Below are 27,830 nucleotides of genomic sequence, written 5' to 3'. Positions count from 1 at the left end.
CCCATTACCCTGTATCTTATTGTAAACATCCTGTAACTGCTTTCTTGTTATTACTTATTGTAATCACCCAGTACCTGCTCACTTTGTATTATCCTGTATCCTACTGGTAACACTGTACTCTCGCTAGACACGACTTTCACTGTAAACCGCTTCGAACTTAGGGTATAGCGGTATATAAGAAATAAAATTATTATTATTATTATTACTTGTGGTCTGCCATAAGTACAGCAATATGGCATGGACCAATCACCTGACATGTTTGTATCATGACGGGAAAGCCACTTCTGATAAGGACTGCCAAAGAAAATGAATCTGCAAACGGCACAAGACAGCATTCATCCAGAACCCCAAGAATTATCATCACTCCACATCATAGGAAAATGATCACTGACAACCCTATACCAACCGACTGAGGTCTTACTGTAAATCTGGGATCAATCCGAACTCTTTAGGCGTCTTCCGCCTGTGGGGATGTGTCTTATTCCATCTGACTTCTGCTCATTTTATCTTTCTCCTAATGAGTGAGAGACTTGGCATCTCTGGGCATGGCTAAATCTACGAAGGCTACTCTTTGGCACCAAGCTCAAAGCCAATGGGAAACGGATGTTTCTAGTTTTGTAAGATGTGGGTGGGGTGGGGTCATCAATTACATTATTTTCTGAAAATATTTAGGGAGATCATCAAATTATTTCTTTCTAGGGAGAGAGGAGTGGTGTCAGGTCAAAAGCGCGCCGGGACAAATGGCGCGCGCAGACAATTGAGCGCAGCGCGAAGGCGCGCACCACACAAAATTATAGTTTTTACGGCTCTGACGGGGGGGGGTTTGGGGGGAACCCCCCACTTTACTTAATAGACATCGCGCCGCGTTTTGGGGGTGTTGTGGGGGGCGTGGGGGGTTGTAACCCCCCACATTTTACTGAAAACTTCGGTTTTTCCCTGTTTTTAGGGAAAAAGTTAAGTTTACAGTAAAATGTGGAGGGTTACAACCCCCCAAACCCCCCACAACGCCAGCGCGATCTCTATTAAGTAAACTGGGGGGGCTCCCCAACAAAAAACCCCGTCGGAGCCCCTAAAAACTGTAATTTTCTTTGGCGTGCACCTCCGTCTTGCGCTCAGTTGTCGATGCGCGCCTTTGTCTTTCGCCGACTTGTCTATGAACAGAGAGGAGTGAATAAAGCCATGGTACCCGATTTTCTGCGTTTGGGGAGTGGCTGTATTGACTTTAGTTTTATATACATTGCATTTTATTAACATGCTCAATTACATCAAGTATAATAAGCTGCTATGGGACAAATTTGTCAAGTATGCAAACGTATAACATATCCTATAGGCCAGGTTTAACAAGGGAGAGCCGGAAGCTGATTTGGGAATGATGTTTCTGCACTGTTTACAAAGCAGATACGCATCCTTGTCACTCTTAGACTACGCCACCAAATGAAGGAATCGCCCTAGGTTATAGCCCACAATGCCTGCAGAAATGTAGCCGAGTAGGAGCATTTCTTAATGGCTCAGCAGTCGCAGACCGGAATTACATAATGTAGGAATAGAGAAGTGTGATGAATGTTAAAAGGATCCTTGGAGAATGATCTGCTAAAGAAATGCATGAAAAGCCCAAATTTCCAATATTTTAAGAGCCTGCTTGAAAGGAAAATAAATGAAATGATAATCCATAAGCTATTATTAGACCTACAGAGAAAAATGTCCAAAATAAATTCAGCTGTTCTGTCCTTTACTTTCCTCATTATGTTAAAAGGAAAATAGTCATGTCGATTGGATAGGCAGAAGTTTAACAATAGAGCAATTTCCGACTTAATGAAATCCTGCACAATAAATTAATTTAATAATTTCTTAGTTTCTCCCGCAGTCCTATTCATCGAGTTCATGAAATGAGCTCATAAGAAAGAATGATGAGTTCTGCTTAAAGCAAAACTCTGATAACGAGAAGCAGAAAAATATACCGCCCAGACCGGGTGGCTTGAGTGTCACTAAATCACATTTCCAGGAGTGCTAATTGCAAAAATGGACAGAGTGCATTGCTTAATCATGTAGTCATTTCTTCTCTTTAACATAAAATATCAGAAATCTGTGGTCATTACAGAAACATGGTACAAAGGATCTCATGTATGGGATGCCATCATACAGGCAAAATTAATAGAAGTAACTGTGAGCAACTGAACACAGCCCCCGTGCAAGACGATGCTTATTCAACTAGCTTCTGCTTTCCTGCACAGAAGTTTTTCGGCCGCTCTCAAAGCCAGGTGAGCACCGCTTCCTTCACTCCATCATGCTTTGTCTTTTGCTCTCTGGGTCGCAGTGATGCACCCATGTCTCTCCAGAATATTTGGATCTTCTTCATACTGTCTCAGTAACTGGATCGCAACCTCCACACGCCGTTGCTTGTGCAGATCAGTAAGCTGTTTGGGAATCCATCGTGCGCAGACTTTCCTGTATCCCGAGTCATCCTGCATTATGGCAAATACAGACCCATAGCTGATATCCCAATTTGCAGCCAACTGAAACACCGTTATCTGTCAGTCTTCTCTAATCAAGGCATCCACCCTGTCAATGTGCTAATCTAATCTAATCTAATCCTTAGGTTTGTATACCGCATCATCTCCACGTTCGTAGAGCTCGATGCGGTTTACAGTAGGAGAAATAGGAAGGAACTACAACAGAGGGTTAGAGGTAGAAGTGTGAAGAAAATTTAGAGGACTTGGGATGCCAAGATATAAGAGTTTGATTCCTAAATTGGAGGGAGACACATTTTTTGAGAAAAGCCAGGTTTTCAGATGTTTGCGGAAAACTTGGATAGAGCTCAAGTTCCCGAAGAGGGGAGGTAAGGTTGTTCCAGAGCTCAGTGATTTTGAAGTGAAGGGAGGTCCCTAGCTTTCCTGTGTGGGAAATGCCTTTTAGCGAGGGGAAGGATAGTTTTAATTTGTGGGAGGATCTGGTGGTATTAGGGTGCTCTTGTCTGCTTGATGTTGATGGGCGACCAGAATGACCTTTATCATTTACACCTGTTCTTCCTGCTTGAAACCTTTTTACCCACTCATAAACCTTTTGTTGATTCATGGTGCTATGGCCATACTGAGTCAATATCCGAATTTCCACAGCTTTCACTCCTTCTGCTCCTTCAATGGTGCAATCTTGCAATGAAGCATCCAATGACCTCTTGGCTGCTACACAACTAAAGGCCGAGCGCTGCACTTGTGTGGATGAACTATCCAATAGCCAATGTACGAGTACATATGTTGCATTTCGCTAGCTCTGTTCCGGTCATCGCATAATTTAACTATTGCCTTTAATTTTTGATTCACCCTCATACCTGAATATATTTAGGAGGGATAGAGGAGGCAGAAAAGAATCAGGTCGGTGAACCCACTATTTTCAAAGTCACACTGCAGACTTCAGAGCATACTCTGGCATGGTGGCTGAAATGTCAGTTTCTACCTGACAAAGACGCAGCGAGACCCGGAAACCTGAAACAAGCACAATGCCAGCTGTGGAAACTCTGAGAGAACATCTAAGCCAGCTCCACGGGGAGAACATCTTTAAACCTACTAGAGACTTTTCCATTCTATGGACTTTCCCGCCAAAATTCAAATTTCTGACCAACTGACTTTCCCACCAAAATTCAAATTGGTGGACTTCCCTGTTCCCAATCAGGTCAGTGGGCACACTATTTCCAAAGTCACACTTCAGAGCATACTCTGAAGAAAGCCACAGCATGGTGGCTGAAACCTCGGTTTCTACCTGACAAAGACGCAGCGAGACCCGGAAACCTGCAACAAGCACAATGCCAGCTGTGGAAACTCTGAGAGAACATCTAAGCCAGCTCCACAGGGAGAACATCTTTAAACCTACTAGAGACTTTTCCATTCTATGGACTTTCCCGCTAAAATTCAAATTTCTGACCAACTGACTTTCCCGCCAAAATTCAAATTGATGGACTGCCTTGTTCCCAATCAGGTAAGTGAACGCACTATTTCCAGAGTCACACTTCAGAGCATACCCTGAAGAAAGCCATAGCATGATGGCTGAAATGGCAGTTTCAACCTGATAAAGACGCAGCGAGACCCGGAAACCTGCAACAAGCATAATGCCAGCTGCGGAAACCCTGTGAGAACAACTAACCCAGCTCCACGGGGAAAACATCTTTAAACCTACCAGAGACTTTTCCATTCAAATTGCTGACCAACTGACTTTCCCGCCAAATTGGTGGACTGACCTGATCCCAATCAGATCAGTGAACTTACTATTTCCAAAGTCACACTGCAGATCTCAGAGCATACCCTGAAGAAAGCCACAGCATGGTGGCTGAAACGTCGGTTTCTACCTGACAAAGATGCAGCGAGACTCGGAAACCTGCAACAAGCATAATGCCAGCTGCGGAAACCCTGAGAGAACAACTAACCCAGCTCCATGGGGAAATCATCTTTAAACCTACCAGACACTTTTCCATTCTATGAAAAAGAAGATGGTACTTCAATCCTCTCAGTTGTAATCTACAGACCTCTGAGTCAAACAGAAGAACTGGACAAAGTAGGTATGAAAAGAAAGATGATTATACTGGGGGACTTCAGTCTATCAGCTGTGGATTGGAGTATCAGATCTGAACATCTGGAAAGTAGAAATATCATGGATGTTTTACAAGCAGCTTTGCTCAGGCAAATGGTGTCTGAACCAGAAGGTGAGCCCTGAATGGAAAAAGTGGGTCTAATGTGGAGGTGGGTGCCCACTTTGGTGGCAGTGATCACCACACAGTTTTGTTTCAACTAGCTAAGGAGAAGGCCAATCACACCAAACTCAACTTCCCAGATTTCAAACCTGCTGACTTCAACAAAACCGAGAAGTATCTGAAGGAAATGAGAGAAGGGGAAAAACTGTGGACTAAACTGCAAAGGGTTTTAAAAAGGGCAAGAGGAAAAGGAAACCAGTATGTTTCTCCAAAAATGTTCCTGCAAAGATAAAGGATTTTAAAGTGTTTGAGGCTTGTGCAGATGAGGACGGAGCTTAGGCATTGGTGGAATGAGGCATTATGACATCACAATCTGAGCTCTAGAATGTTGCTACTTAGGATTTTAAAGTGAGGCTTGTGCAGATGAGGACGGAGTTTAGGCATTGGTGGAATGAGGCATTATGACATCACAATCTGAGCTCTAGAATGTGGCTACTTATGATGTTAAAGTGTTTCAGGCTTGTGCAGATGAAGACGGAGCTTAGGCATTGGTGGAATGAGGCATTATGACATCACAATCTGAGCTCTAGAATGTTGCTACTTAGGATTTTAAAGTGCAGATGAGGACGGAGGTTAGGCATTGGTGAAATGAGGCATTATGACATCACAATCTGACCTCTAGAATGTTGCTACTTAGGATTTTAAAGTGCAGATGAGGACGGAGCTTAGGCATTGGTGGAATGAGGCATTATGACATCACAATCTCAGCTCTAGAATGTTGCTACTTATAATTTTAAAGTGTTTGGGGCTTGTGCAGATGAGGACGGAGCTTGTAAGGATGGGGCAGGGATAGGAAAAGAACTCATGGGTAAGGGATGGGAAAATGAGTTCCCGTGGGCATGGGGAAAAATTTATCCCCATTTCATTCTCTAATTTGAGCTAAATACTGTAGATACTTAATATACCAGAGCACTCTGAGCCTTTCTTTTCTTTTTGATCTAAATGAGAAGTTTCAGGTGTTTAGTTATTTGTGTGCTTATAAATCCCGTTTACATATACTAAATAATCATAAGAAACTCATTTCATTCTTACCTTTTCGTTGATCAGAAGGATTGTGCAAAAACGTAGCCCCAGAGCAAAAGGAAGAAAAGAGATATGCAGGGCAGTAGTTGTTCTTGTAGTCAGGTTTAAAGTTTGCACTGGGCAGAAGAATTGCGACAGGTAGTTGGTTATTTCCGCTGCCAAAATAAGAATTGGACATCATTTGCACACTTTGAAGTTAGAAGAAAACGCAAAATCGCCACTGCAATATGTGTAGCCATTACATTAAACTTAACTTAGGGGTCCTTTCTAAGGCACGCTAATGGATTCAGGGCGTGCTAACGATTAGCGCATGCAGCCCATTATATTCCATATTCTATTAATGGTGCCTTAAGTTAGATACTGGTAGGTGCCTAACTTAAGTGGAAAATGGTTTAAAAATAATTAAAAATGTGGAGGGGCATAATCAAAAAAAACGTCTAAGTCCCCTTTTGGCCTAAGGCTTTAAACGTTGAAAGTAGAATCAGGGAAAATGTCCATTATCAAAAAAAACATCCAAAAGGCCTATTCCGGTTGGCCCAGGTATCTCAGGCCCCACCTGTGGGCGGGATTTGAGCCGCCTGGGCCAATCAGGCCCTAAGGCCAGCCATTTAACGGATGGCTGGCCTGTCGGACAGACGGGCTTGGCACCTGTCCGTCCGACCCACGATTTAAAGGTGGGGGGGATTGGGGTTGGGGGGTCATGGGGTCGGCGGGGGGGGGGTTGTATTTTTTTTTTAAAATTTCTTTATTCATTTTTAAACTTACATCAAGTGTACAGTAAATATCAACCAAATATAATACAACATCACTTGAAAAATTTTCAATATCATACACCAAGAAGATTTAACCCCCACCCCCCTCCCAAACTCATATACAACTAATATATACCACATGAAAATAATATCTTACGACAATCATCTATATATTCTTAATGGAAAAACAAGAAATTCCCCCCCCCCAAATCCACATGTGTATTAAGATTGGGAAAAGTGTAACTTATTCATTACTATAATTTAATAAAGGTCCCCACACATCCCGTAACCTTTTTGAACAGCCAACGCTCTTTCCATTTTATACACATGACAAACTGAAGACCACCAAAAACAATAATTCAGTCTTCTACAGTCCTTCCAATTATGTGTTATTTGTTGGGGGGAGTTGTATTTTAATGGGGGTGGGGGTACGGGGTGTCACCGGGCAGGAGGGCTTGGGCTCCCTCATGGCCCCATCGGAATCGGCCGGTGGGGGGGTAAGGGTGCCGCCGGGCAGGAGGGCTTGGGTTCCCTTTTGCCCGATTGTTGTAGGGGGGAGGGCTCATCGCTGCAGGAGAGATGCCTCATCTCTCCTGCTGCGAAGATGATGGCCCACCCCCCTCCGAACCGCGGCACTTCAGGGTGAGCATCGCCTGCAGGGAAGATGCCTTGCCCCGATGCTCACCCCGAAGTGCCATGGTTCAGAGGGGGGTGGGCTATCATCATTGCATCATCTCTCCTGCAGCGATCAGCTCAGCGGCCCCTTTTTCGGCACTTATACCTGTTTTGACTTGGTCTACGTCAAAACGTCTAAGTGCCGACTAGGCAACCTGTCAAAATCTTTGGTTATACCTGTTGTACGCCTAGGTCTAGGTCGGCCCACCTCCCACCCACCCCCCGCCCTTTCTCCGCCTCTAAAAACGCCTCTTTTCTCTCTGTGCGTTTAGAGGCAGGGGAAAGGCACAAGCTGGTTTTAGATACATATAAAACCAGCTTTGATTATGGGTACTTGGACGATCAGGCTTTTTGATCGTCCAAGTAGCCATTTAGGCCACTTTCTAGACGTTTTTTTTTGTTTTGTTTTTTTATTATGAGCCCCATAGGCACTTACAGGTGCCTTTAAAAAAAACCCACACCTGCATCGCAGCTACGGAGACACTTTATGATATCTAATGCCACTGTAGCTGTCAGAGGTGGCTGTCGAAGGTTTCCAAGTTTCCCAAGTTTTATTTAAAACATAGTAACATAGTAGATGACGGCAGATAAAGACCCGATTGGTCCATCCAGTCTGCCCAACCTGATTCAATCTAAAAATTTGTTTGGTTTTCTTAGCTATTTCTGGGCAAGAATCCTACAGTCTGCCCGGTACTGTGCTTAGGTTCCAACTACTTGAAGTCTCCGTCGAAGTTCACTCCAGCCCATTGATACCCTCCTAGCCACTGAAGCCCTCCCCAGCCCATCCTCCACCAAAAGGCCATATACAGACACAGACCATGCAAGTCTGCCCAGTACTGGCCTTAGTTCTTCAATATTTACTATTATTTTTTGATTTTTGATCCTCTGTGTTCATCCCATGCTTCTTTGAACTCCGTCATCGTTTTCCTCTCCACCACCTCTCTCGGGAACGCATCCCAGGCATCCACCACCCTCTCCGTAAAGTAGAATTTCCTAACATTGCCCCTGAATCTACCACCCCTCAACCTCAAATTATGTCCTCTGGTTTGACCATTTTCCTTTCTCTGGAAAAGATTTTATTCTAAGTTAATACCCTTCAAGTATATGAACGTCTGAATCATATCTCCACTGTCCCTCCTTTCCTCTAGTCTAGGGTATACATATTCAGGGCTTCCAGTCTCTCCTCATAGGTATTTTGTCGCAAACCTCTTATTGTTTTCGTTGCCCTCACCTTTTTGTGTCCTTCACCAGATACGGTCTCCAAAACTGAACACAATACTCCAAGTGGGGCCTGGGAAGTAGCTTAAAAATAATTGGCTAAGTGGTTTACAAATGCCTAATATAAAATTTCTAAAATTTAGGGAAAAACATAGCACTGAGACCAGTAGAAAAGGAGGGAGAAATACATTGCGTGATAGAAAAGGAGACTGGCGTACAATGATGCAGGCAAAGTTTATTTTAACAATGATTAAAATGCGGTTAAAAACATCGCCTAAAAGTCATTTGCGTTTAGGCGATGGTTTTTTTTTTTGTTTGTTTGTTTTAAATTATTTATTTATAAGTTTTCAAATATAACAATCAAGTATAAACTTGTACAGAAAAGCAAAATTCAAGAAATAAAGAAATTATTCAAACATAATATATAAAAATCAGGAAATAAATTGTATCTTAAATCTCACTCAAGTCCTCATATATAAGATCCAAGATTAAAATAAACGGAATTTAAGCAATCAATTAAAGAAGAAAAAAAACAGTTATAGGTAAAACTGTGCTAAAGCAGTCGTCTATCTATCATCTATCTATCCATCTTGAGCTTTCTCCAGCCTTTTAACCGCATTTTAATCATTGTTAAAATAAACTTTGCCTGCATCATTGTACGCCAGTCTGCAGTTTTTTTGTTTTGATTTGCCCTTGTATTTTTGACTGCAGACCCTGTTGGTTCCCCCATTTCTGTTGTTTGCTCTGTGACAGAAAAGGAGACCATGAATGATCAGTGCATGGAGGTGGGGCGTGCTCTTCCTTCGTTTGTATTAGTCTGGCTTGAGGGATTAAGGGCTCCTTTTACTAAGGTGCGCTAGCGTTTTTATGCGCACTAAACCGCACAGTACGTGTCTAGAATAACGCCAGCTCAATGTTGGCGTTAAGGTCTAGCGCGCCCGGCAATTTTGCGTGCGCTATTCCGCGCGTTAAAGCCCTAAAGCACCTTGTAAAAGGAGCCCTAAATATCAAAAGCATCTTTAAATAAGAATGCTTTTAAGTTTGTTTTGAATTTGTCGGTATGCGTCTCTTCCCGAAGATACGTAGGCCCAGAGTTCCAAGGAGTAGAAGCAGTAACTGAAAAGACCTTTTTTCAGGTGGAGTCGTAAAATATATGGTGTAGTGAGGGGATATTGAGGCGATGTTGATTGCTTGCTCAAAGAATTCTAAATGAACAGTAGGGTAGAAGTAATCCATCGATAAATCCTGGGGCATTTGTGGGGTTTATTTTAAATGTAAGCAGTAAGTGATGTGATTTTATTCATAAGGGCGTGGCATGATCAAGTTTCTTGGCTTTATATATTAATTTAATTGCTGGGTTTTGGATGATTTGTTATCTTCTGAGTTCTTTTGGGGTTATGCCTTGATATAAAGAGTTGCTGTAGTCAAGTTGTGAGATTACCAAGGAATGTATGCTTGCGACCGATCTAATCATTCTTAACTTCTAAAACCTTTTTCTAATTACTGAGCTGATCTGTTGGTGAAAAGATGATTTATCATCAATGATAACTCCGAGAATCTTAACGGAATTAGAGAATTGAAAGGGTATTGATTTGAGACAAATGGGGGCAACTAGTGGCAGGCAACGTAAAGCGCCTATGTAGCCACGATTCATGTGAAAGGTAGGTGCCAGAAATGTAGCCTTTGTAACCCTGGCCTAAATTTCCTGCCTTTCACGAAACCACGATTCTATAAATTGCGTGATTGCCATGTGATCGGTGACCGACGATGGCACTGTTTATAGAATCCAGCCCTTAGCGAACACTAAACATTAGCGTGCCTTAGTAAAAAGACCCCTTAATTTTTAAAATCAGTTGTCATAATTTCACTACTCACTCAAAATACATGAGGAGGATGCTTAGGTGTGTTTTACTCAACGGATAGCGCCTATTGCGGATGGTCCATCCATCTGTCTGGTAGATGAAAGTTTGATAACACCAAAACCCAGAAGTTGCAAAAGACTATTCTGATAAATGAAGTGCCTGTTGAGTGATATATTTTATCAGCTTCCTACAAAGATTGGACATCGCAAATGGAATGATTTCTAGACCGAACACAACAGATTAAAGCCAATGCGTGCTGTCAAGGACAGCCTTTGGTACAACACTGATCAGATCTCTTAATATTAAAGTGCTCCTGAACAGCAGAAGGGTATTTTTAGCAATAAATGTCTGGAATTTCCTGATGCAAAAGTGCAAGCACTGCGAAACACTGGCCTCCATTGGGTCAGAAGAAAAGGTCTGCATTTACAGTATATAGACTGAGCACGGAAGTTGGACTACTTTGATTTCAATGTATACAATTATTACTGCTTCGATGAGGATTTGATTATTAAATGGGATTTTAAGAGGAAGGTTTTTAGGACACCGTAGGAGTGGGCTGGATGGTTTATTGGTTTGACCCAGTGGGGCTGTTTCTGAAACAGAAGAGCAGTCCATGCAATGGTTCTCCAAGACCAAGGAACTTCAAGACCCAAAAGTCAGCAGGAAAGGTCAGATCAGGAAGGTTTTGTAATGACTGACTATCTTCCAAGGGGCCAAACAGTTAATACAGAATACTACTGTAACTTGCTGTGTTGATTGAAGGAGGCACTGAAAGAAAAAAAGGAGAGGGAAGCTGCGGGAAGGAGTTATCTTTTTGCAAGACAATGCACCTGCTCCCAAGGCTGGCAAAACGATGGATGTTTTGACACAGTTGGGGTTTCAGCACATAGACCATCCACCCTACTCACCAGATCTTGCTCCATCTGGTTATTTTCTGTCTCCAAACCTTAAAAAAATTTGAAAGGGCAACAATTTTCAAGTGATTTGGAGGTGATTAAAGCAGCAGAGCAGAATTTCAGCAACCACTACTACTACTACTATTTATAATTTCTATAGCGTTGAGAGGTGTATGCAGTGCTCTACGTTTAACATTCAATGGATGGTCACTGCACAGTAGAGTTTACAATCTAATTTGGACAGACAGATAGGACATCTCAGCGTTGGTGAGATTCTCCAGTAATTCGGAACATGAGGATAGTGCTGGGAAGACTTTTAGGTCTCTATCACCGCAACAACGGTTTGGACAGGCTGGAGTGAGCTTTGATGGCAACTCCAGGCGGACCAGAAATATCTAAGAAAAATACAGTTTAATTTAATCATGAATTTATAATGCGTGTAACTATTGGGCAGACTGGATGGACTGTTCAGGTCTTTATCTGCTGTCATTTACTATCCCCCTCCCCCCCTTTATAAAGCCGCATTAGGCTTTTTTATCACCAGCCTCAGCGGTAAAAGCTCCAATGCTCATAGGAATTCTATGAGTGTTGGAGCTTTTACCACTACAGCCAGCGATAAAAAAGCCGATTGCGGCTTCATAAAAGAGGGAACATGTTACAAAATTCTTCTTTTTATTTGTTTTATTTTCATTTATTGACCTCTAACATGGCAACCACACTCCTATATAGACAGCATTAGAGAATAACAATTTTCACAGAAAACAAAGTCTCCTCCATTAATACAAACTTTGAGAACATAAGGACATAAGAATAGCCTTACTGGGTCAGACCAATGGTCCATCAAGCCCAGTAGCCCGTTCTCATGGTGGTCAATCCAGGTCCTTAGTACCTGGCCAAAACCTAAGGAGTAGCAACATTCTATATAGAATCTCAAAAAATAGCAAGATTCCGGAATCCCAGACAGTAACAAGATTCTAGAACCCCAAAGAGTAGCAACATCCCATATAGAATCTCAAAGAATAGCAAGATTCCAGAATCCCAGAGAGTAACAAGATTCTAGAACCCCAAAGAGTAGCAACATTACATATAGAATCTCAAAGAATAGCAAGATTCCAGAATCCCAGAGAGTAACAAGATTCTAGAACCCCAAAGAGTAGCAACATTCCATATAGAATCTCAAAGAATAGCAAGATTCCAGAATCCCAGAGAGTAACAAGATTCTAGAACCCCAAAGAGTAGCAACATTACATATAGAATCTCAAAGAATAGCAAGATTCCAGAATCCCAGAGAGTAACAAGATTCTAGAACCCCAAAGAGTAGCAACATTCTATACTACCGATCCAGGACAAGCAGTGGCTTCCCCCATGTTTTCTTAATAACAGACTATGGACTTTTCCTCCAGGAAATTGTCCAAACCTTTCTTAAAACCAGCTACGCTATCTGCTCTTTTGCAGTTAGCCAGGTGGTAACTTTCACTGTATGTTAGCCCATAAGCCAGGTTCCTGCCTCACACCCTTAATGATCACTTACTTGAGTAAAACATGCAATTTTTATCATGTTGGTCACCCTTTTTTATCTATCCCTCCTTTGTTATATCTTGCCTCTATGTTTCATCTCTGCATATCTTTCCACTGTCTTTTAAGCAAGAACATACATCCAGAAAAATGACTTGAAAACTGCCCTTCCGTCATTCTTCTGGAAAATGCATAGGGGTTATATGTGTACTTATAGCTATTTACGTAAGTTTATACTTACGCTTGCCGTCTTCCTCTGAGCATCTTCCAAAAACAGGACTATGGAAAGTGAACAGAAAAATGTATCAATACAAACATTCAAGCCAATGTATTTTCAGGAAACAAAGGCACCGCTGAAATTACCCAGTGAACTTGAATATAAATCTGCAAAATGCACTAATGAAAAATTGTAAATTACAGAATGCCATCTCTCCCGCTCAGGTCTGGCTTCCCAGCTTCATTACTCTTTTCAAGTACGTCACATTTTTATAAGCCTCATTGAAGCTAGCAATAGAAGGCAAGACAAAGATTTTGGAAATAAATCAATTAAACACTACCAGCCATGGGTCGCATCGTTCTCTAAACAGGCCATTTCTGTAAGGGGTAGACTGGAGGCTGCACTAATTGAGACCTATCATTTTGTAAAATATTACCTTTATTAGTTTGTATGAATAAAATTGAGCTTGAAAATATGAGTAAAGACGATAGAGACTGGAGGCTGTTATAGGGGAAAACACCCTCCAGGGATTCAAGATAAAGTTAGACAAGTTCCTGCTGAACCAGAACAGACGCTGGTAGGGCTGGTCTCAGTTAGGGCAATGGTCCGCGTGAGCGGACTGCTGGGCACGATGAACCTCAGGTTTGACCCAGCGGAGGCATTGCTTATGTTGTTATGAGAGAGGAGGAGAGAGTGGATGCTCTGGATGGGCCATTTGGCCTTTATCTGCGATCATGTTTCTATAACCATAAAGCTCTATGACCTCACAATGCAGGTGAAAAGAGCCTTAGCCTATAGGAAGAGGAGATGCAAATGTTAAGAGCCTTAGCCTATAGGAAGAGGAGATGCAAATGTTAAGAGCCTTAGCCAATGCGCTTCCAGAGAACCTAATAGGGCAGAGTACGGTACTGGGGTTCAAGAAAGGATTGGACAATTTCCTGCTGGAAAAGGGGATAGAGGGGTAGAGATAGAGGATTACTGAACAGGTCCTGGACCTGTTGGGCCGTCGCGTGAGCGGACTGCTGGGTGTGATGGACCTCAGGTCTGACCCAACAGAGGCATTGCTTATGTTCTTCTGTACAATAATACAGTAAAAAAAATACATATATTTGCAAAATAGAATTTCAATAATAAAAGTCACTAAGTAATAAACTTATTGAACAAAGTGGTCTTAATTAATTTCCGATAGCTGCAATAGGATAACACAGCTTGCTGAATACATTTACCTAACCAAGATTGTTGCCCACCAGCTTGAAATGCCAGGGTCTCATTAATTTTGGGATAAGCAAATAAGTAGAAGTTACTAGTTTCTCTTGATGGTCTATGCAACACAAATGAGGAAAAAGGGAAGCTGGAGACAATCCCGATATCAACTTAAAGCAGCTACAGGAAAATTTGAATAATACTCTTTCCTCCAAAGGCAGCCAATGAAGGAAACGATAATCTGGACTAATATGGTCGTTCTTTTTTAAACCAAACATCAATCGAACAGCCGTATCCTGAATTATCCTTAATTTCCTATGCTGTAACATTATAGGAAATGCCCAAAGAAATCCTATCCAGAGCCTGTAGTTTGGAATTTTTTTTGCATAATAAACTGAACATTTGTGTCAAATAGAATATATTTAGGCTCTCAAGCATATTTGTAAATCTTGGCATTCTCTGCATTAGATTTCAGTCAGCCACCAATACATTCCTTTAAATTATAAGAACGCAGAAAAGCGTCAGGGACAAATCCAGGAAATTGGTGTTCTCGGTTACTTCATCAATCCACGTAGCAAGACAGAAACAAGGCAACTGAATTATTAATCCCAGTGTTAAGGGACCCAGTGAAACTGTTTACTCATGCACTCAGCAATGCTAAATCATGGTGTCGGCGAGGAACTGAGCCTGCTCACTAAATTCATTCACCCTCTGGCAGAGAGCATGACACCCTGAGAAAACTTGGAATTAACTGATGTTTTGTGAGAGGAAACACAAGATGATCCCGGTAGGGCATCTTTAAATTGGCTGGCCAAAAACGCAAGGTCATCTAAATTATTCAGGCTCTAAGAACAAATCTGAACAAAGTCTTTGGAAAATTGCGACGCTGAAAGTACACAAACAGACTTCAAAATAACACATGGACACTAATGACAAACGCCAATTTCTTCAGGTTTGGGTCTTCCAACCCCTCTCACCCTAGGTGGCTCCAAGAACCCTCAGCAGTATGAAGTCTAGAGTAGAGGTCTGCACGGGAACGGGGATCGCGGGAATCCCGCGGGAATCCCCCCCTAACACATTGGACTCCCACAGGGACCCCCCTCTGGCCCACGGGACTCCCACGGGGATGGAAGGCTTAGGAAGCAGGGTTCGTCCATATAATATAATGGACACGTCAGCCTTAGTAAAAGAGGGGGTTTATAAGTTAATTACCTGAACAGAAATCAAAAAAGATTCACCAAAGAGATTCCACAAGGAAAACAGCAGCATAAACACAAAAGAAACTGTGGAATTGATGATTCTGTCAGAAGTAATTGCTGCTTTTTATGGGGACGGGCAGGGATGGAGGTAATTCCTTGCGGGGATGGGTAGGAACGGAGAGGATCCTGACAGGGACGGGTGGGGATGGAGAGGATCCTGGCGGGGATGGGTGGGGATGGAGAGGATCCTGGTTGGGACGGGTGGGGACGGAGAGGATCCTGACAGGGATGGGTGGGGACAGAGAGGATCCTGGAAGGGACGGGGGATGGACGGAGAGGATCCTGATGGGGATGGGTGAGGATGGAGAGGATTCGGGCAGGGACGGGCGGGGATGGGTGGGATTTCTGTCCCCGCGCAACTCTCTACTCTAGAGATACATGTCTTCATCCTTCCTCCCACCCATCACCTTCACAGCAGACCAGTCCTGACAGGCCTCATTTGGCAAGAAATCTAAATCTGGGGGAGAAGCCAAGATAATAGCACACTCTCGGTGAGCTGAGTGTCTCTCTCCCGCTGTAAGGCTTATCTTTTTCAAATTTTCCTTGAATACCTATGCCGCTTACGAAGAGAAAAGGGTGGTGTGAGCTGTTTCCTCAGTGGCTCATGGCTCCTCGCCAGTGCAGCAATGGATGGAAAGATGGTCTGTTGCAGGGGTGAGAGGCTGTTTCTTTGGGCCTAGAAGCTTCTCTTTCTCTCCCTGAGCTGGCTTGACCACCGTGTCCAGTGGTCCAGCATGTGAGGTGGATTTTGCGAAGGAGCACCAAGAACCTGCCGAAGTGCTGCTATTAAACACTCCCGGTGAAGGTGTTTTCTCCGCAGGACGACGCCAAGGACAAGTGAGTGCAGAAAGCGTTGCAGCCTCCAGCATTCCAACGGCAATGACTTTAGAAGTTATTTGGAAGGCGATTCCAGAGCTGATGGCTGCTGTGAAGCAATCTTTTACAGAAGTAACTTCAATGCTAACTAAACTGGAATGTTTGGCAAAAACTAGTAGTAAAGTTCCAAACAGATATTTAAGACTTAAAGAGTCTGGGATCAAATAAATTGTTTATTGGAAAACCACGTAGCGTTATCTTATGATACTGTGCTTTTTGGTATGTCTATGAGAAAAAAGAGTCAGATATCAATGTGTAATAACAAACTTTTATTGATTCTGACTGGAGTTGCCATTCAACATATTACTAATAACTGGAAAGATCATAGTAGGCTCAATTTTAAGTTTTGGTGGAATTCAGTATGTGACATATACAGAATGGAAAGATCAATAGCGGTACAGAATGGAAATTATTAAAATTTGGGAGCCATTAATGTCCTTTTGTCATGATTGATGCCATTTTTTTAATATTTTTCTATGAATTATGTAAGATTTAGGGTTGGGTGGAGGGTGGGTTTCCATTATATGAAAATAAAATAAGTAGAGGGATTCGTGGGAGGGTGGGGGAGGGTGATATTTACAATTATAAGATATAATGATAAGATGCACAAGTGCTTACATTTATGTTTATTTATTATAAATTTTTGTACACTTGATGAAAGTTTTAAAATGAATAAAGAATTAAAAAAAAAAAAAAAGACTTAAAGAGTTTAAATCTACAGTAGTTAAAGATTAATTCAATTTAAGGAGAAAGCTAGAGCTGATGGACAATTTCAACAGATAAAGACCCTCTTCTATCAAACTGCGATAGCAGTTTTTAGCGCGGGGAGCCGCGCTGAATGGTCTGCGCTGCTCCCGATGCTCTCAGGAACTCAATGAGCGTTGGGAGTAGCGGGGGCCATTCAGCGTGGCTCTCTGCGCTAAAAACTGGTAGCGCAGGCCCTAAATCTTCAAGTGTTAAATTTTCTGCGAGATCCAAACATATTTAGATATGTTTAAAAAGTACCTTACTGAAATTCTTCATTTTTCTATACAAATGATTTCTCCTTTACATAATGTAGATTATATCGCTTTATCTAAGAAAAATCTTCAAAATGAAAATAGAGTAGCTCAAGTTTCAGAACAGCAGAAGGTAAACCTCTGAGGCCACACGAAGATTAACTTTGATTGTTTCCTTCAGATTTGAACAATGTTGTGAAAATATATTTCTGCAATACTCAAACTGGCTGTGGATATATCCTGGTTACTAAAACAACACAAGATAAAGGAAGGCTTTTTTTTAACCTATAAGCAAGATGTATTGACTCTTGGAGCCACCTTTAGACTGCAATACCCTTGCAAATGTTTGGTACAAGTGGGAGGAGTCAGCTCTCTTGACAACAATGTCTGAATTGTGCAAAGCACGACTGGCCGTGTAAGTCCTCCTTTGTGCAATTGTACGGTCCTCTGTTCAAGCGCTCCCATTTTCCGATGCCGACTCTGCTTAGAACTTTGTCCCGGGAAGAGATACAGTAATGGAGGCCAGAAAGAGAAGGATATGTTGGAAAATGGATGGAAGTAAGGAAGGGGAGGTGAGATGTGGTACGGAGGGGAAAATAGATGTTGACATCTGGGGAATGGGGAAAGAATAGAAGGGGATGCTATTCACCTGAAAAAGGGGAAGGAGGATTCTAGTCACCTTGAGTTGGGGGAGAGAATGCAGATATGCTATACTAAAGGGGGGCAGTGGACTATAGGGAAGAGGGTAAAACCTTGAGATGCCCCAAGGGAGAGAGACACATGGATCACCTAAGGCAGTGGTTCTCAACCCTGTCCTGGGGACCCCCCAGCCAGTCGGGTTTTCAAGATATCCCTAATGAATATGCATGAGAGAGATTTGCATACCTGTCACTTCCACTATATGCAAATCTCTCTCACGCATATTCATAAGAACATAAGCAATGTCTCTGCTGGGTCAGACCTGAGGTCCATCATGCCTAGCATTCCACTCATGCGGCGGCCCAACAGGTTCAAGACCTGTGCAGTAATCTTCTATCTATACTCCATTCAAACTCAGAGGAGGGAAATTCGATAGTGACATAAGGAAGTATTTCTTCACAGAAAGAGTTGTAGATCACTGGAACAAGCTTCCAGAGCAGGTGATCAAGGCCAACAGCGTTATTGACTTTAAGAATAAATGGGATGCCCTAGTAGGATCCTTACGAGGGTCGAGTTAAGGAACTAGGTCATTAGTACTCAGACTTAATGGGGTGGGTCAGTAGAGTGGGCAGACTTGATGGGCTATAGCCCTTTTCTGCCGTCATCTTTCTATGTTTCTATGTTTCTACCCCTCTATCCCCTTTTCCAGCAGGAAAATGTCCAATCCTTTCTTAAACCCCCAGTACCGTACTCTGCCCTATTAAGTCCTCTGGCTGGGGGGTCCCCAGGACAGGGTTGAGAACCACTGACCTAAGGCATCACATATGCAAAAGTAAGACTACTAATAGAGCATAAGCTGGTTATTTTCACAGTCATTATTAATAGGTTGCAGCTGAATTAGAAGTGTAAAGTATTGAATATACTGTATATGTACAAATGAAGGGAACTGGAAGTGGGGATCTTCAATATCGGAGAGAGTGCAATGGGGTTATTCCAGCTGCTGCCCCGAAGCGGCCCCCAGCAAGGAAAAACAAGCTCCGTCACCCCTGGGAAACCCCGAAGAACAGCCGCCGCCTGAGACAGAGGGGGACGAGACGGGCCACCAGAACTCTAACGAGCTGGACCCTACGGAAATTGCCCGCAGGCTAGAAAAGACGCGGTGGGAGTTGAGCAACAGGTGGAAAATCCTGACCAAAAACCTGCCGCAGGATAGCAGTAGCCAGGAGGTCCATGATCTGTTGAAGGACTATGAATTAAAATACTGTCATGTGGACAGAAATAAAAGAACAGTTTCTCCACGCATTTATCAACATAGGACCCTCAGGGACCCCTGAAGAAGACATCTTGTCAAAACGCGGAGCGTGTCGGGTCCTGCGCTACTAGCGGAATAGGTTCTTATGATTTGTAAGTGGATTATTTACCATTTATTTTTTATGTGGAGCAATTTCTTGTCGAATTGGAACTTTGACTCTATATTAAAGTCCATTTCAGGAGCATCGTTATTCCACAGTGGGGGGGGGGGGGGGTTGCTTTGGTTACTTATTTGAGGTGCATCTGGAGTGGAGGAGTGGCCTAGTGGTTAAGGCTGCAGGTTGCAAGTTCAAGTCCAACACTGCTCCTTGTGACCCTGAGCACATCACTTAACGCTCCACTGCTCCAGATATATTAGGCAGATTGTGAGCCCACCGGGACAGGTAGGGAGAAGCGCTTGAGTACCTGAATGTAAACAGTTTAGGCTTTATAGAGGTGTTAAATACTAAAAAGAAATGTGTCAAGTTTCTTTATTTTTGATATACCGTCTATCAAAGCAAGTGTCTAAATGGTGTAGAAAAGAATTAAAATAGGTAAATAAAAGCAATATTTATCAAATATATAAATACTAGACGAATTCATATTAACGTCCATTGAACAAAAGGGAAGTAAATTAATAAAAAAAAGGAAGGTAAATGGGGAGTGGTAAGACATTAGGAGGGGGTCACTTCAGAAGAAGCGTTTGATTTTTCAAGGCTTCACAGAAATTAAAGGTTTGAGAAGTGGAAGCTGGTGCTAGAGAGTAAAGGCGTCTTTAAAGAGAAAAGTTTTAAGTTTGGCTTTAAATTTTTCAATACATTATATGTGGCCTGTGACCTTGTATGAAAAGGGTGTTGGGAGCTGGGGTTAGGATGGGGAGTGGGGTTCTGGGGAGCGCCGTGGAAGAGAGGGCAGAAATCTAATGGAAGCTGATTCCATCATGTTGAAGCAAGGCAAAAAAAATGTTCCGGTACACGTAGATACGAGGCGAGCTTCAGAAGTAGGAGAAATCACTAAAGTGGCCTGTAAAGTCCCAAAGGCCACATAATTCAGACCCATTTCAGCCAAATAGCTCGGTTATTTTTCATATGAAGCCCAGGGAGCTTGAGTGAAAAGTATGCTGAAAACCTTCAATGCTCCCTGGACAAGAAAAGGCCTCAAAGTGGTCCAAAGGCCAAAAATTCAAAAATGAAGATAATGTAACCAAATCCGAGGGAAAGGCGACAAAACAAGAAAAATACAATAAAGTAAAAACGGGAAAGCACAAAAAAGATTTCTATGTTTGATGCACTGAGGAGAATCTAAAGAAACAACTTCTCACCTCAGTGGAAAACTAAAAACTGATGGTCCTGTGGGAAGGCACCGGCAGTGCATGGTGTAGGTACTGCTTAAAGATTTAAAGCGACAGTGCACTTGACAGTGTTCGTATCTGGTTCCATGGATGACGTCAACCACGTGGGAAATTATTATGCCTGCTTGTCTTTGGAAAACACAAGAATAGCCATATTGGGTCAGACGAATGGGCTGGACCAAGAACTTTCCTGCACACGAGTAGAAAATGTAAAGCACTGTTGGTGCTTTGCTAATAAAAGAGTACTTTATATTTTATACTCGTGTGCAGGAAAGTTCTTGGTCCACTCCTACTTTCGTGCGTTATTTGGTCTTGCTACATTTGGAGTTTTCTCAGACCAATGGTCCATCTAGCCCAGTCCTGTTTCCAACATTGGTCAATCCAGGTCACAAGTACCTGATCCTGGTATCTTGCCAGGAACGTATGACCTGGGTTGGCCACTGTTGGAAACAGGATACTGGGCTTGATGGACTTTCTGTCTGTCCTAGTATGGAAGTTCTTGTGTTCTTAAGTGAGCCAAGTATAGGACAATCAAGCCATTGTGACATCACCGATGAGGTTGGCTCTTAGGCATTGGTGGAATTAGGCTTTATGACATCACAATCTCAGCTCTGGAATGTTGCTACTCTTTGGGTTTCTGCCAGGTACTTGGGACCTGGGTTGGCCACTGTTGGAAACAGGATACTGGGCTTCATGGACCTTTGATCTATCCCAGTATGGCGATTCTTTTGTTCTTATGTGAGCCAAGTATAGGACAATTAAGTCATTGTGACCTCACTGCTGAGGTTGGCTCTTAGGCATTGGTGGAATGAGGCATTATGACATCACAATCTCAGCTCTGGAATGTTGCTACTCTTTGGGTTTCTATCTGGTACTTGGGACCTGGCTTGGCCACTGTTGGAAACAGGATACTGGGCTTGATGGACTTTCTGTCTGTCCTAGTATGGAAGTTCTTGTGTTCTTAAGTGAGCCAAGTATAGGAGAATCAAGCCATTGTGACATCACCGATGAGGTTGGCTCTTAGGCATTGGTTGAATGAGGCATTATGACATCACAATCTCAGCTCTGGAATGTTGCTACTCTTTGGGTTTCTGCCAGGTACTTGGGACCTGGGTTGGCCACTGTTGGAAACAGAATACAGAGCTTGATGGACCTTCGGTCTGTCCCAGTGTGGCAATTCGTATGATCTTATGACAGAATCCCAAATAGTAGAAACATTCCAAGCTTCTTTAGCACTACACATCTTAGACAGTGAAACAGCTGGATGGGGGCGTTAACAGATTATTTCATCCAGGAATCAAACTTTTAATGGCTTTTAGACTTATTGTCTTTCATCAAATAAGAGCATCTTCTTCTAGTGAGCTCCGCAGGGCTTCTTTATAATGGAAGCCCTATTTGACTGTGCTCCCATATGTTAAGAAATACTAAATATATAATGTGCTCAGAATTTAGCGTCCCTTTTTCAGGGCTATTGAAAGCGTGAGCCAATATATCATAGCTGTGAATTTAATACCGCAGGAAGCCTAATTAAAGAAATACTTAAATTAGGACTTCTCTCCTACTGTGGATAAGCAGTACATGAAAGATTTCCATCATTACTCGCACCAAACGCCTGCCTTTTTCTTTGAAAAGGCTTTTACCTTCTTTAGAGGATAAACAGAGCAGAACAAAGAAAAGAAACCAATTGCTTGTATTACTTGAACCTTGAGAAAGAAAAAGTTAAGAATGATTTTATATTACATTTCTGTGATTTATTTTTAATAGAAACATAGAAAGATGACGGCAGAAAAGGGCTACAGCCCATCAAGTCTGCCCACTCCATTTACCCACCCTATTAAGTCTGAGTGCTCATGACTTAGTTCCTTGAACGTCGTAGGGATCCCACGTGGATGTCCCATTTATTCTTAAAGTCGAGCACACTGGTGGCCCTGATCACCTGCATCGGAAGTTTGTTCCAGTGATCTATCACCCTTTCTGTGAAGAAATACTTCCTGATGTCACCACTAAATTTCCCTCCTCTGAGTTTGAGCGGGTGCCCCCTTGTGACCGAGGGTCCCTTGGGAAAGAATATATCGTTTTCCACCTCGACACGACCAGTGACATACTTAAATGTCTCAATCATGTCACCCCTTTCCCTGCGCTCCTCTAGGGTATAGAGCTGCATTTTGCCCAGTCTTTCTTCGTATGAGAGACTCCACAGTCCGGCGACCATCCTAGTGGCCATCCGCTGGACCGACTCAGCTCGAAGCACATCTTTCTGGTAATGTGGCCTCCAGAATTGCACACAGTATTCCAGATGAGGTCTCACCACGGTTCTGTAGAGTGGCATATCTAATACTCTTGCTAGTTAAAGCAAACAAAACCGGGCCCTCATTTTTGACTTGAGATTGGAGTGGCTTGCTTGCTTTATTTCTTTTTGGGAGAAATTGGCATGAACAAAATGCCATGATGGCAAAAAGTCAGGAGACAGAATGGCTTGAGAAAAAAAATAATACAAAGAGGGGCATTTTCGCTATGACGTCTAAATCGGATTCTGGATGTTTTGTGGAACAGGTCAAAAAATCTCGTAGCGAACAGGAAAGTGTACATCTTTTTCTTTCAAAAATGGCCATTTTTTCGATGTGTTTGTGCACAATATGAGGTTCATAACCAGACCCATGAGAACCCACACAATACTCACACACCCGCCAACCCAAAATGTCAAAGAAGAAAAATGTATGACAACCTACTGGCCACCAGAGCAGCGAAACTGGACCGACAACTCACCAATCTGCTGACTTCGACCACAGACTACAAAACTTTCAAAAAAGAAACAAAAACCCTACTCTTCAAAAAAATACAAAAAACCAATATATCACAACCAAACATGTTCGAAACTCCTTAGCAAATTAGAAAATGTTCAAACTATTCCTTAAATACTTCTTACTATCCTAACAATTCTTATGTAATCTGCCTTGAACCGCAAGGTAAAGGTGGAATAGAAATCACTAATGTAATGCAATAATCAAAACTTTGAAATGTTCAAAAAGCAGCCCAAATCGGCACTTGGACGTCCTAATAGCAGGGATGTCCAATCAGCGTGTGGTGGACACCTGGAATGCGCTTCCAGAGGACGTAATAGGACAGAGTACGGTACTGGAGTTCAAGAAAGGATTGGACAATTTCCTGCTGAAGAAAGGGATAGAGGGGTATAGATAGGGGGCTACTGCGCAGGTCCTGAACCTGTTGGGCCGCCGCATGAGCGGACTGCTTGGCACGATGGACCTCGGGTCTGACTCAGTGGAGGCATTGCTTATGGTCTTTAAAACCAAATTTCTGGACGCTCAGAAGTTCTTCTAAGCTGCTGTGCGTCCAGAGTTCAAAGGGTAATGTCAGGAGGTATGTTATGGGCGGGCTTAAAACTGGATGTCCTGAAGCAATAATCAAAGCTTTCCCAGGATGTCCTATGCGGAACTTACATGCTGGGACTTAGACGAATGTAAAACAGGTCTAAGTGCCCCAAAGTTGACCAAAGTGACAAGATGACCACTGGAGGGTTTAAGGCATGACCCCTCATACTCCCCGAGTGGTCATGACTCCCTCCCACCCCCCAAAGAGGGGGAAAAAAAACAGGCTTCCCATCAGCTGATCGCAGGGGAATCCTGATCAGCTAAGCCAGTTTCGGGGAGGGCTGCCAGCCAGGATCAGCTGAACCGGAAGGGAGATTCAATTCCTCTCTCCCTCCCTCCCTCACTGATCCCCCAGCCCCCTACACCCCTCCCCATAACATTCCAGATAACTCCCCCTCAGAACAATCAGCTGGAGGGATGCCCACCCCATCGAACTCTGACACCCCACCCCAAACCTCTAGCACTAAACTGAGGCACCGATCATTTTGACACATTTTCAGAAAAAAATGTCTACAAGAAGCACATTGGGATGTAGAAGGGGCCAGACAGGGCAGCTATACATCAACCCCTCAACTCGCCCTGCGGAACAGATTCCAGATTCTTCAGGAAGGAACTGCCGATCAGGAACAGGAGCAGGAACAGGAGCAGGCCCAACACACAGCTCCATCTCCAGGGACAACTGACCGGCTCCCCCCCAAAGAAGCGCAGAGTAATAGTCATCGGGGATTCCATGCTGAGGGGCACCGAGGGACCAATTTGCAGAATGGATATGCAATCTAGGGAGGTCTGCTATCTGCCTGGAGCCAGGATACGAGATGTAACCGCCAGTCTGGATAGACTACTCACGCCCCGAGACCACTTTCCTATGCTTCTTGTCCACATAGGAACCAACGACACTGCCAGGAATACACCGGAGACCATCACCAGAGACTTTGGAGCACTGGGTGAGAGGCTGAAGCGGACAGGAGCGCAGGTGGTTTTCTCATCGATCCTCCCAGTTAGAGGCAAGGGAAGAGCACCCATAAGTTCCCCAAGAAAAAAAAAAAAAAAAAAATTTGTATCCTCACTGGAAAATGTCCAGTAAAATCCTCTGTAATGTGATCATCACTGGAAATGTCCAGTCAAATCTTTTGTAATCCGCCTTGAACTGCAAGGTATAGGCGGAATAGAAATCCGTAATGTAATGTAATGTAATGTAAGAGCCAGAGATGAACGTATCCTGAGGACGAACGAGTGGCTACAGGGATGGTGCCGGGATATGAACTTCGGATTCCTAAACCATGGGGAAGCGCTACAAGGACTTCAGGGACCAGACGGACTCCATCTGACCAGTAGGGGTAAGAACGTCTTCGGACACCGACTAGCCCGCCTGCTTCACAGGGCTTTAAACTAGGTAAGTCGGGGAAGGGTACCCATTCACATATTAGTGCAGAAAGGAATTATCCTGATGAGGTGAGTCGAAACTCCGCTTCCATGTCCAAGGTAAGTACCCACATTGCAAACAGTTCTTTGGGAGTCACACCGACTCGGGTAGGATACGCCTCACAGGGACTTAGCAAACACAAGATATGGAGGGCCATGTATGTCAATGCACACAGTTTAGGTAACAAAATTCTAAAATTGGAGGCTGAAATAAGGAATGCCAACCTAGATGTGGTGGCAATATCTGAAACTTGGTTCACGGACTCACATGGGTGGGATATGGCTATACCGGGCTACAATCTACTTCGTCAGGACAGAGAGGGCAGGTTAGGAGGGGGGGTAGCTCAATACATTAAAGAGGACATCAAAACCACCAGGATCACAGATGTCAAGTACACCGGGGAGTCCCTCTGGGTAAACCTGGCAAGAGGCAGAGAAAAATGCCTGTATCTAGGTGTGGTATACAGACCCCCAAGACAACTGGAAGACATGGACGCAGAATTAATTGAAGACATAGAGAATATCACTCTACGAGGAGAAGCTGTACTGCTAGGGGACTTCAATATGCCTGATGCAGGCTGGAACTCATTTTCAGCAACAACCAGCGGTAGCAGGAGGCTCTTAACCTCCATAAAGGGAGCACGTCTCAAACAAATGGTAACGGAGCCCACTAGGGCCCAGGCGATCCTCGACCTGGTACTCACCAACGGGGAAAGCGTCTCAGAGGTCTCAGTAGGAGATACGCTAGCCTCCAGCGACCACAACATAGTATGGTTCAACATTAGGAAAGGCTTCCCTAGATCAAACACGAAAACAAAGGTACTCAATTTCCGGGGCACAGACTTCGCACGCATGGGAGATTTTGTCCATCAGACGCTGCAGGACCAAGCGGAGACCGATGATGTAGAAGCTAAGTGGTTAACACTGAAATCAACCATACATGAAGCAACTAGCCGCTTCATAAAATCAGTAAATAAACAACAAAGAAACAATAAACCCCAATGGTTCACCGCGGAGATCTCGCACCTCATTAAGGAGAAGAAAAAAGCGTTTCTCTCCTACAAGCGAACGGAGAAAAGAGGGGCAAAAGTAGAATATAGGACCAGGTCTACAGCGGTCAAAATGGCAGTTAGGGAGGCAAAACTTCGAGTGGAAGAAATTCTGGCAAAAAACATTAAAAAGGGGGACAAATCCTTCTTCAGGTATATTAGTGACAGAAAAAGGAACACAGGTGGGATAGTACGCCTTAGAAGACCGGACGGAAGTTACGTGGAAGCAGATTCCGATAAAGCCGAACTACTGAATGAATACTTCTGCTCAGTCTTCACCTGTGAGGCACCAGGACACGGTCCGCAGTTGAAGGCAACACAAAGCACAGAAGACCCGTTTCAGAATTTTGAGTTCACACCAGGTGAAGTTTACAGTGAACTGGCAAGACTCAAGGTGAACAAAGCCATGGGACCAGACAATTTGCACCCAAGAGTGTTCAGAGAATTGAGCGATGTCCTGGCGAAACCATTGGCTGAGCTATTCAATCTCTCCCTAAGTAAGGGGAAAGTTCCCCTGGACTGGAAATTAGCTAATGTCGTTCCTCTAAATAAAAAGGGTTGCAGGGCAGAGGCTGCGAATTATAGACAGGTGAGTCTCACATCAATAGTGTGCAAACTCATGGAAACACTAATTAAAAGCAAATTGGACACGATCTTGAATGAAGGGAATCTTCGGGATCCCAGTCAGCATGGATTCACCAAGGGTAGGTTCTGCCAATCCAATCTCATCAGCTTCTTTGACTGGGTAACAAGAAAGTTGGACTTGGGAGAGTCTTTGGACGTCGTGTACCTGGACTGCAGTAAAGCTTTTGACAGTGTCCCACACCGCAGGCTGCTAAGCAAGATGGAATCGATGGGGTTAGAAGAGACACTAACTGCATGGGTCAATGATTGGCTGAGTGGCAGACTTCAGAGGGTGGTGGTTAATGGTACCCTCTCTAAAACATCGGAGGTGACCAGTGGAGTGCCGCAGGGCTCTGTCCTGGGTCCACTCCTTTTCAACATATTCATAGGGGATCTGACTCAAGGGCTTCAAGGTAAAATAACACTATTCGCCGATGACGCCAAACTATGTAATATAGTAAGTGAATGCAGTTTACAGAATTATATGGCGCAGGACCTGCTTACATTGGAAAGTTGGTCCTCAACCTGGCAGCTAGGCTTCAATGCTAAGAAATGTAAGGTCATGCACCTCGGAAGCGGAAATCCATGCAGGACGTACTTCTTGAACGGAGAAACTTTAACTAGGACTTCAGCAGAACGAGATTTAGGAGTATCATCAGTGCAGACATGAAAACTGCCAATCAAGTGGAGAAGGCTTCATCTAAGGCAAGGCAGATATTGGGTTGTATCAATAGAAGTTTCGTCAGCCGAAAGCCTGAAGTCATAATGCCGTTGTACAGGGCCATGGTGAGACCTCATCTGGAGTACTGTGTGCAATTCTGGAGGCCACATTAC

The 27,830-nt window shown here is 43.4% G+C and overlaps 1 protein-coding gene across 2 annotated transcripts in view; it reads right to left on the bottom strand.

The window, feature by feature from the left end:
- Positions 1-27,830, bottom strand: part of CFAP47 (cilia and flagella associated protein 47) — a 1,062,207-nt gene that overhangs the window by 486,339 nt on the left and 548,038 nt on the right. For both annotated transcript variants that reach the window (XM_033947561.1, XM_033947559.1), the window contains exons 41-42: positions 12,921-12,958; positions 5,771-5,916 (exon numbers count right to left, since the gene is read on the bottom strand). In XM_033947561.1, the coding sequence (XP_033803452.1) occupies positions 5,771-5,916; positions 12,921-12,958 (184 nt within the window). The remainder of the gene's footprint in view (positions 1-5,770; positions 5,917-12,920; positions 12,959-27,830) is intronic.

The sequence above is a fragment of the Geotrypetes seraphini genome, chromosome 6, assembly GCF_902459505.1.
Source record: "Geotrypetes seraphini chromosome 6, aGeoSer1.1, whole genome shotgun sequence".
Lineage (NCBI taxonomy): Eukaryota > Metazoa > Chordata > Amphibia > Gymnophiona > Dermophiidae > Geotrypetes > Geotrypetes seraphini.
The sequence above is the reverse complement of the archived record's forward strand: the minus strand, read 5'-3'. Positions and strand labels throughout refer to the sequence as shown.